We start from the raw sequence: 10,840 nt of genomic DNA, 5'->3' as shown, positions 1-10,840 counted from the left end.
GAAGTTAGGTTCTAGGTCCTAAGTTAGGAAGTTAGGTTCTAGGTCCTAAGTTAGGAAGTTAGGTTCTAGGTCCTAGGTAGGTCTAAGTTGCTACAGTTTTATGAATGAAAACGTTTTTTCAGGTTTGGAGACACGTCCCTGCAGGAGATCATCAACCTGGAGAGTCTCTCGCGGCTGAATTCATACTACGAACAGTTCAAAGAAGTCCTGCCTGAAGACTGTAAGTACTGAAGTGGACTAGACTAGACTAGACTAGACTAGACTAGACTAGACTAGTGATAACGACAACATGGCGAGGAACCATGTTCTTCACTTGTGCCAAAATGTTGGCTTTTCACAATAAAACTCTGGGTGGGTAGAAGTTGCTTCGACTTCACCCTTGTGTTGTCTTCCTGCCGACTACGAAACCTTTTTGTTTTATTGGGTAAAAAAAATCTTAAATTAAAACTTTTTTATTTCAATGTTTTGGTCTTTTTTTTTTTCGACACTTTTTTCGCTTTTCCTCGATGTTTTAGTCCATTTTTCTGGGCTTTTTGAAGCTTTTTCAACTTTCTGTTATAAAAATAAATAAATCTAAATGCTATAAAATTGAATAAAACCCCCCACATTTAATGAAAGTAATGAACTGATCCATTATGTCTCTTGTTAAAAGGTTTTATGGAACTATCCATGTCTATTTATTTGTGACAATTTGTTGAAAGAAACACAAATTTCTGTTTTAGGAACTTTTTGAAAAATGGGTCAAATTGACCCGAGGACAACCGGAGGGTTAAGTACTGTTTAAGGGTACTTAGTACTTCCATTTAATGCTACTTACTCACTCACACACACTTTACTTCTAATTTTAAAGTACATTTAGCTGATAATACTTATGTACATGTACATAAAAGGGATTATAAATCCAGGAGTATTACTTCTAATGGATTAGTATTACTTTGTGTTACTTGAAGGATCCACCAATTTCTATTTAAATAATATGTATATGTATGTGTGTATACGGGTGTGCATGTGTACATGTGCCTGTAAGTAGATATACATGCACGTACAGTATGTGTAAGTATACTGTACATATATAAATATGTTAGGAATGATAAGATTGCAGAAACAGAAAGTTTTTGGTTTTCTTACTCCGTTTTGAACAAGGGAACTGAAACGTACAGTCCATGTGCTGTACATTATTTACCTTTTTTTATTTTTTAACATGTTCAAAATAAACCCAATCAAACATATTTAAGAGCAAACCGCCATCTGTATAAGCAACGTTGTCATTTTTTACGTTTTAGCGGTCTTAACTCCTGTCTTTCTTCCTCTGATATATAAAGAAAGTCAGACTCAAGGGGTAGCACCTTAAAGAAAAAGGGTGAATGTGTAGTGTCGAGATAGACATGAATGGCAGCACTATATTGGCTTAATTAGTGTGAAGAAGAGTCAGAGACGAAAAGTAACGTCCCTAAAAATAGAGTCGTGAAAGGTGGTGACACTGAGGTGATCACGAAGGATCGCACTAACATGGACTATTTAGTGTGAAAGGTAGTCTCAAGTTTACAGAGAAAGTCAGATAATTAATGCAGAGAAAGTCAGAGAAAGTTAGATAATTAATACAGAGAAAGTCAGATAAAGTCAGATAATTAATGCAGAGAAAGTCAGAGAAAGTCAGATAATGAATACAGAGAAAGTCAGATAATTAATAAAGAGAAAGTCAGATAATTAATATAGAGAAAGTCAGATAATTAATACAGAGAAAGTCAGATAATTAATACAGAGAAAGTCAGATAATTAATACAGAGAAAGTCAGATAATTAATACAGAGAAAGTCAGATAATTGATGCAGAGAAAGTCAGAGAAAGTCAGATAATTAATACAGAGAAAGTCAGATAATTAATAAAGAGAAAGTCAGATAATTAATATAGAGAAAGTCAGATAATTAATACAGAGAAAGTCAGATAATTAATACAGAGAAAGTCAGATAATTAATGCAGAGAAAGTCAGATAATTAATACAGAGAAAGTCAGATAATTAATGCAGAGAAAGTCAGAGAAAGTCACTCCTATTTTGTTTTTAACTGTCTATTCGTGTGTTTTATCCATTTTTAATGCTTATGATTTTTAACTGTTTGTACTTGTGTTTTATCTGTTTAACTGATTTTATGTAAAGCACTTTGCATTGCCCTGTTGCTGAAATGTGCTCTACAGATAAAGCTGCCTTGCCTTGCCTTGCCTTGCCTCTGATTGTCAATGCTCTTATGTTCTTATGTCCCCCGTCCCCCCCCCCCCCCAGGCCTCCCAAGGTCTCGTTCTCAGACTTGTCTCCCTGAGCTGCTGAGGTTCCTGGGGCAGAACGTCCACGCCAGGAAGAACAAGAACGTGGACATCCTCTGGCAGGCGGCCGAGGTGAAGTTTCCGACGACGCCATAGTGATTTTGAGGAAACGCCCACTGTCCCTATTTGCTCCTAAATGGCTCAAACCTTCCTTCCCCGACTGTCTCAGATCTGCCGCCGGCTCAACGGGGTTCGTTTCACCAGCTGCAAAAGTGCCAAAGACCGGACGGCCATGTCGGTGACCCTGGAGCAGTGCCTGATCCTGCAGCACGAGCACGGCATGGCGCCGCAGGTCTTCACGCAGGCCCTGGACTGTATGCGCAGGTAGGACGCCCAGATTCCTTATTAAATATTGACTGCCGGGGCTCCTCTAGTGGTCTAAAGAAATCTGGATATTCATGTTTTATATTTGGCTACATGGTGGGAAAAAAATAGATATTCTTCCCAGCATTCAAAATGCAGTATTTTAATGTACAAATTACAATTTTAGCTGTACACAGATTCAAATATTTAAAAACAAGGAGTCAGATATAAAGGAAAACCACTACCTGCTTCCTCTGTGAGACACATTAAACAAGAGTGTCCAGGTCCTCTTAAAGGGGGACATTTAATTCACTTGGTTGCTTACGTCACCGGACTCTTGTCAGAAAGGTCCAAATTTAGGTAATAACCATTATTGACCTTTTATTGACGAGTGTCTAGAGGAGCGAGGGACCTCACTGGTATTAAATGTGGGTCTGTTTGTCCGTCTTCTTGTCCTGTTTTGTCTTTACATCCATCTGTGCAACATTGTCTTGTCCTGTGTTGTCTGTCCTTGCTGTAAAGTCTGAGTCATCGTCACCTTGTCTTTTCCTTCATCCATTTTCTAATTTAGGTTGTAAATTTAAAGGTTTAGTTTTCTTCTACACTGCAGCCAGTCAGAGAGTTTTAGTGAAATGGGTTCTTTCCCCCCCGCACGGGACATTTGACTTGCAGCACGACAAAAACACACAAATCTGACGTATCCATCTGTAAAACCGATTTTAAAGACAAAAAGCAGATTAAAAAGATCCTTTTAGACGAGAAGAAACTGTAAGTAAAAACAAATAATTAAGGACAAAAACTGCAAGATAGTTTGAAAGTGTTGGTTTTATTTATTTTCTAAGTAAACAACCGATTTCCAGGAAGCACGTTGTTTAAAATGCTTTCCTACTTACTGACCAAAATACCCAATATGATAAAAGACAGCGGACAGGGACAGAAGAATGAAGGTGTTTACGCTTCAAAACAGCTTTAATGATAATGGTATCAAGAGGACAGACATCGCGTTGTCTTTAAATGTCCCCACAACTCACAGAATATAACCTTTATATTCAAGTGTTTGCATTTTTGTGTTGTTTTATGTGACTTTGTTATATTTTGTTGTAAAAAAAAAAAAAGAAAGAAAATGATGTAATCACACCTGTCTGCATTGTACTGAATAAAGCTGCACTGCCACAAAGACATTCGCATGATACGACATCTCTTCTCCTTTTCCTCACCCCTTTTTCCTCTCCTCACATCTCTCCTTTTTTCCCTCCCCTCTGCTCCATCAGCCGATGAGCATGAAAATAGCTTTTGGATCATTTTTAGAGCTTGAGTTGTTGAAGTTATAATGGTTTTGAGTTGTGATGCATGTTGTAAAAAAGCTTGGAGATATTATATCATTCATATTATATCCTTTCCCTCCAAATTCTCCCTCCATTCCACCCTTTTTCCCCTCTCAAAGATAATACGTAGTAATGAGCATTGGACAATAAACCCTTAAAATACATTCTGAAGTCACGTCTGTACCAGGTTCTTACTGCATGTTAGCATTGTTAGCATTTCTCCATTAAAACCCAGCAGCAAACTAGCTTGTTTGTTAGCATGCAGACACATCTTGAGTAAGGTTTCTGATCCAGGGTGAAAACTTCTCCAATATGTCCCCCAATCCCTTCATTTTAAAGATGTTGGTCTTCATTAGTCCCACGTGAAACCAAGACCCTTTTCCTGCAGTGTTTTCCTCTGTTTCTTCGTCCTTCTTCACCCCCATGTCCTAGAAAACATGGCCGTGGTGAGCCATTGCTGTTTATCTTCTTCCCTTTCCTGAAAGACGTAGAAACAGCTTTCTTAATTTTTCTCTTTTTTTCTCTTTCTCTTTTTGTCCTCTTCCTCTGTTTCCCGCCTGTTTGACTTTGTCATGATTTTGCTCATCTTTGCGGGATTGTTTTTATTATTATTCTGGTTGGTTTGTGATTCATTCCCATTTGTTGTGCCCTCCATACGATTCGTACTACTTGTTGTTCTTATGTCCCTCCATGGATGCTGTCCATCATCGCGGCTGAGGCTTCTTTTGGGATTTGTCGCCGGCATCACCTGTTACTTTGCCATTTCACGTCCGTGCGTGCATGTGAACGTGCCATCTGTTTATTTTGGCTTCGTTGCAACGCACGCTCTCACATTTTATCTCCTCCTTCCTCCTCCTCCTTTCCCTTATACTTTGTCTTCATCTGTTTCCATCTCTTCCCTCCTTCCTCTTCCTTTCATAACCTCTCCTCCACCAACCACCTTCCCCTTCTTTGTACATTTTTGGCTGCTCCACACCTTCTTCCTCCCGCCTTCCCGTGACTCGGCAGAATTGGGACGAGGGAGGGGGTGATCCAGAAGAACCTCAGCGGCTTGCTGCCGGTTCGGGACTTCCGGCTGGACCCCAGTCTCCTGTACACGCTGCCCCTGCTGGCCCTCAGCCCCAACCTCTTGGTGGTGTGGATCTTCCTCAGCGTGGCCTATTTCCTGGCCAAACTCCGCTGCAGCTGAACGCCCGCCAGCTGCTCTCTGTTGGGAGTGACCCCCGTTCATTAGGAGGGGCGGCAGGGGTGGGAACACTCCACCCTGAACCCCCAGGGGGTTTCTGTAACAGTACCACAGTCCTGTGAGTGTGTATGTGATTCATGCACACTGATTCGGGACAGCATGTACACCCTGTCCCACCCTGACTGAGGGCTCGACACAGCTGAAGCCCCATCTATTAACGCCCAAATGTCCCCATGAAACAGCTGCTCTGCATCTGTAGAACCCAAAACACAGTCTATATCTCTAGTCCAGTAATTGAAGGGTGGTGGTTTATATTTAGGATTTAGAAAAGTGGTCTCATAACTGTGCATTTGCATCTAAATCTCACTGATGCAGTTCTGGTGGATAGCGCCCTCTAATGGTCAGGTCTGGGATCTGTGAGGGTCAGTGGGTGCTCTGCCTTAGTCTGCCTTAGTGTCCCTCTGTCACTGACAACAAAGACAGAAGACACAAAGGGACAGTTTGTAAATTTGTGATACATATGGTATATAAATACGGCATATAAGCCAGAAATTACATCAGAGTTGTGAATATGTATAAACATATGCGGATTATATATTAATCTTGCTTTCAGGAAGGAGTTATTGTTGATGGTAGCTATTATAATGGAAATTGATTTATCTTCTTTCACTTGTGCAATATGTCTAGCTTGATTGATTCACCATTGTCTTCCATGTGCTTTTTGCACCTTACAAGCTAAAATGGTGGAAACAAAAGCTTTTATTTTAATGCCAAAATGAAGTAAGCTTACCATGCTTATGTATATTTTTTCCTACAGTATTTGCTTTCCTTTTGTTTTTTAAGTAAGTCTTCCTGCTTTTTAGACAGTAGAAGGATGTATTTTGCTTCTACTTCAGCCTGTGCACCTTTCAGCTGATCTGGGTCAGTACTGACTATGTTTACATGCAGCTAAATATATCTATTTTAACTAATATTAACCAAACTTTAGCATTCAAAAAGAGTCCATCTTTTAAAATGAAGTGTCTGTTCACCGATATCTCAGAGTAGTAGATGACAAAACTTTAGTCCAAGACAAATGAACTGAACTCATGTACCCACTCCAACCAGACTAAGATGGTGATATGGCCCAATTCAATGAAAACTTGAGTGCATAAACAGTACTACTACATCAAAAAACATTAACTCCTCTGCACCCCCCTACTCATTTGGCTCAAAGCGCTTTATCTACCTTGGACGAGGCCCATGCACTGTTGACACTAGCTGCAGATGGTGTATGCACTGTAGTGGGTGCTAGTGTGCTGCTAGCAGATCTTTTTATGTGTGTGTGATCTTGCATGCCGGATAATATTACGTAAGGAAATTAATATTTGGCGTCCCCATGGAAAGTCGGCAAGGGAAAAAATAATTTGTTGTCATAGAGCAAACAACACATGCTGACCGGTTGATTTAACCTGATTACAAAATATAGAACTGCCTAAAACTGCCACACAGGTGGTTTCAATGGTTTGGGCTGATAATGGGTCTTCTCAGGACTGTGTGGGCTCGTACGGGCCTAATCAACCAGCAGTGAAAACACCTGTGTGGGTCTTCAGAGGCTTTACATTGCTGCACAGTACTGCACAATTAAAGGAACAATAAAAAAAAACTATAATCACAAATATTCAGCTCTCACAGACAGAAAACTAGACGGATTTCTTTGGACATCGGAGTGTAGCATCAGAAATAATATATACTAAGGTGTGCAAGGTGTAGTCAGGAAGCAACTATATACATATACATATATATATATATATATATATATATATATACACACAGTACTCCTGCATTGAGTAATCAAATGAAATTCTTTGGTTAAAACATTTCTGTTGCCAGTCCTGTGTGACTGAGTCCCATCGATGGCCCTGACCTGTTCTAGCCTGGCTGAGGTGTCACTGTACTGCATGGGTTCAGTTCATGTGTAAAACCAGCAACATGGTTGATGCCATCAGTGGTTTTATGCTTTTGGCTCCCTGAGATTGAGTGTTTTCCTGTCCTCAAGGCACTTTTTGGACACTCAGACTGGTCTCCGTGTGCCACAGCGGTCAGTCAGTGATCCAACCCACGTCTGCTCTGTCTCGCCAATTGACAAAGACGAATCTTTGTGTTTTGAGGATGCAGTTTCTAATTGGCTAATGTTGGAACGTATGAGTGTAGGATATTCAGGGGAAATGTGTTCGATTATGCAGTGCAGTGCCGTAGGTTCGACACCCTTTTAGAGCATTTATGCGCACCAATTTACATTTATTCAGATGTTAATTTAGCAACAAACTGGTACAGATTGCAGCTATAAGAGCTAATAGTAGCATTATAGAGTTGAGTTGTGTTAAGGGACTGATTTTATTTGTAGTTGAGCTGTTGTAGAGTGAATGAGGAAAGCATCCAAGCTTGTGCCAAATGCTTCAGTGAGGGTTTAACGGATGAATTCAGGTTCCCAGGATCTGTTTTCAAAGGGATAAAGTCAGAAAGGATGTCTCTTCCTTCTGATGCAATCCACCTCCATCTTAGTTTATGTGGCCCTGAAATGAGAGTCAAGTTGGTTTAGTTTAGAGTCCTCTTAGCTCACTTTACTGGACAGTAATCTGGCATTATTTTAATAAGACAGATGACTAAAATAATGAATTGAATGCTGATTCATTTCCTGTCGATCATCTAATCAATAGACGGACTCGTCAGCTCTAATCTCACCCCAACTCCACACCGTTTCCCTTGTTTGAAAGACTTCAGGATGCTTTAGCGTACAAATCATGCACTTTTCATAGAGCTTCCTAGAAAGCATGTGTTATTTTGTGATTTCCAATGTGTCTTATGTTGTCGTGGGAAACAATGACGTTATCAATATTGCAAGGCTCAGTGTTATTTCCCAGCTGCTACACAATCTGCACCAACGCTGTTTAACCCCAACTTATATATTCTACCTAAGTGCAAAAATTAAGATTAAAATACTAAAACTGTTTAAAAAAAGACAGCCTCAGATTTGACTAAAGTGTAGAATATGACAAAGGGTGGAAATGTAGGAAATAAAAGGGGAGACCGATCGTGTCACGCACTCCTCAACGAATCTTTCAATAGGAAACCAAGAGTGTTCAGGTTGTTTTACACACTGGAGACCGACATTGTAAAAATCAATGTCTCTCTATGTCTCTCTACGTCTCTCAATGTCTCTGTGTCTCGCTATATCTCTCTATGTCTCTCTATGTCTCTCAATGTCTCTCTACGTCTCTCAATGTTTCTCTATGTCTCTCAATGTCTCTATATCTCTCAATGTCTCTCTATGTCTCTCTACGTCTCTCAATGTCTCTCAGTGTCTCTCTATATCTCTCAATGTCTATATCTCTCAATGTCTCTCTATGTCTCTCTACGTCTCTCTATGTCTCTCAATGTCTCTCAGTGTCTCTCAGTGTCTCTCTATATCTCTCAATGGCTCTATATCTCTCAATGTCTCTCTATGTCTCTCAGTGTCTCTCAATGTCTCTCTATGTTTCTCTAGATCTCTCAATGTCTCTCTATGTCTCTCTATTTCTCTGTGTCTCTCAATGTCTCTCAATGTCTCTCTATATCTCTCTATGTCTCTCTATGTCTCTCAATGTCTCTCTATGTTTCTCTAGATCTCTCAATGTCTCTCTATGTTTCTCTATGTCTCTCAATGTCTCTCTATGTCTCTCTATTTCTCTCAGTGTCTCTCAATGTCTCTCTATATCTCTCTATGTCTCTCTATGTCTCTCAATGTCTCTCTATGTCTCTCAATGTCTCTCTATGTCTCTCAGTGTCTCTCAATGTCTCTCTATGTTTCTCTATATCTCTCAATGTCTCTCTATATCTCTCTATGTCTCTCTATGTTTCTCTATGTCTCTCAATGTCTCTCTATGTCTCTCTATGTCTTTGCCTGTGAAGCCAAACGAGAGCGTCAGTCTCCCCCTCAGAGTGTCCTTGCTGAGATATCATTAACACGGAGCCAGTAAGGCAACATATCAGACCAAAAATAGCCCCCTTTGGGAGTTCACCTTGATCTCATGACCCCTAAACACTCAAACACAGTACAATGATCCATGCCGTCTCACTTACAGCAGGGTTTACCCCCGAGGGCCCGGCTGGGGCCAGTCACAGACCGACAGAGCATTAATGTAGAGCCCAATAGTTTGATTGACACCCAATATATAAGACAGACTCCATAGGGCTGTACACTAAGTCAGGGCTAAAAGCTAACTGGAGATGTAAAAATATAATGAAGTTTCCCACCGAGCCGACCCTGAGATGCATTCACATAGGCCCCCAGGGACTTAGGCCCGGTGGGGGGGGGGGGATTTAGGCCTGGTGGGGGGGCAACTTAGTCCCGGTGGGCCACTTGTTTCTTAAGCAATTAAACCCAAAAGTAGAGACCTACCGTCACGATACCTTCCGATAAACAGTAGAAAACACGCATCTAACTGTGTTGTGCTATGTGTTTTAAAGGACTAGTTTGACATTTTGGGGAATTATTTGCCTTCTTCAGCATAAAGAAAACAAAATAATTTAGGAATTATTTCAGGAGATGTGTGGACCTCGTCCCTCCAGTGTAGAGCTGCCTCTGTGAGACAGACGTTATACGTTTATACTTTATTTAAAAGAAGTTAAAATTACATTTAAGATACAGATGTGTACTTATGTATAATCACTGAGCAGCAGGGGTGTGAAGGAATGGGAATTATTTTATGTAAAATGTGTGATAATTTAGTATATAAAGTCATATTTTCAGGTAATTACAGATACTTATACATACATACATACTTATAACTACACTGCTACACACCGTCCTTGCTATGAATATTAATTAAAAAGCATTATATCATTGGCCTTAAAGAGAAACATCTCTTATTTCGCCAATATTTTTTAGGGATTTGCATCTCTGCCCATGAATAGTATTTATATATTGCAGAGAATATGTAAATAATCTACACAATGCTAAAAGTATGCTTATACTATAACGTCACAATGTCACTTTATAACCCAGCTTAATATGTCTTGTTATAAAATGCAGATTTATGTTTTTGTTTAACGTGTTTTAATTGCTTGTCGTGCTAATCTGTGACACAACTTGCACTTTTAAACTTCTGAGCCCTCCTGTTAACAAGATAAATCAGATTATACGACCAGGTTTTTGGGGTTAGGGTTAATTGAAAATAATTGTGTACCTCCTGCATTGTGTTGTTATGTTAAAAGGAAGTTATTGTTAGGATGTTGTTATTTACTGCTGACCTAATGTCCAAATTCAAATATTAATTTAAAATGTTTGGCGTTAAGTGCTTTTCCTCCTGAGACTCGACAGCGGTTAAATGTCCCAAAGCTTTCGCCCCGCTGCGTCACATGTTGCTTTCAATGTACCACGAACCTAAGAAATCCTCCAGTCGGTGTGTCCCTGAACGCCACACTCCTGTTGTAATAAACGTTTTCTGCCTCCGTCTGCAGAATAGAATCAGACGTAATGTTGTGTCTTTATGGTTGATCCGCTAACGTGTGTGTGTGTGTGTTTGTGTTTGTGTGTCTCTCTCTCTCTCTCTCTGTGTGTGTGTGTCTCTCTCTCTGTGTGTGTGTGTGTGTGTGTGTGTGTGTGTGTCTCTCTCTCTCTCTCTCTCTCTCTCTCTCTCTCTCTGTGTGTGTGTGTCTCTCTCTCTCTGTGTGTGTGTGTGTGTGTG

General features: G+C 40.1%; 1 protein-coding gene across 1 annotated transcript in view; it reads left to right on the top strand.

Moving 5' to 3' along the window:
- inpp4ab (inositol polyphosphate-4-phosphatase type I Ab) overlaps positions 1–10,840 on the top strand; it is a 38,629-nt gene that overhangs the window by 26,994 nt on the left and 795 nt on the right. The window contains exons 21-23 of the mRNA XM_034865175.1: positions 118–220; positions 2,278–2,390; positions 2,488–2,642. Of these exons, the coding sequence (XP_034721066.1) occupies positions 118–220; positions 2,278–2,390; positions 2,488–2,642 (371 nt within the window). The remainder of the gene's footprint in view (positions 1–117; positions 221–2,277; positions 2,391–2,487; positions 2,643–10,840) is intronic.

The sequence above is a fragment of the Etheostoma cragini genome, chromosome 24 (genome assembly GCF_013103735.1).
Source record: "Etheostoma cragini isolate CJK2018 chromosome 24, CSU_Ecrag_1.0, whole genome shotgun sequence".
Lineage (NCBI taxonomy): Eukaryota > Metazoa > Chordata > Actinopteri > Perciformes > Percidae > Etheostoma > Etheostoma cragini.
The sequence above is the reverse complement of the archived record's forward strand: the minus strand, read 5'-3'. Positions and strand labels throughout refer to the sequence as shown.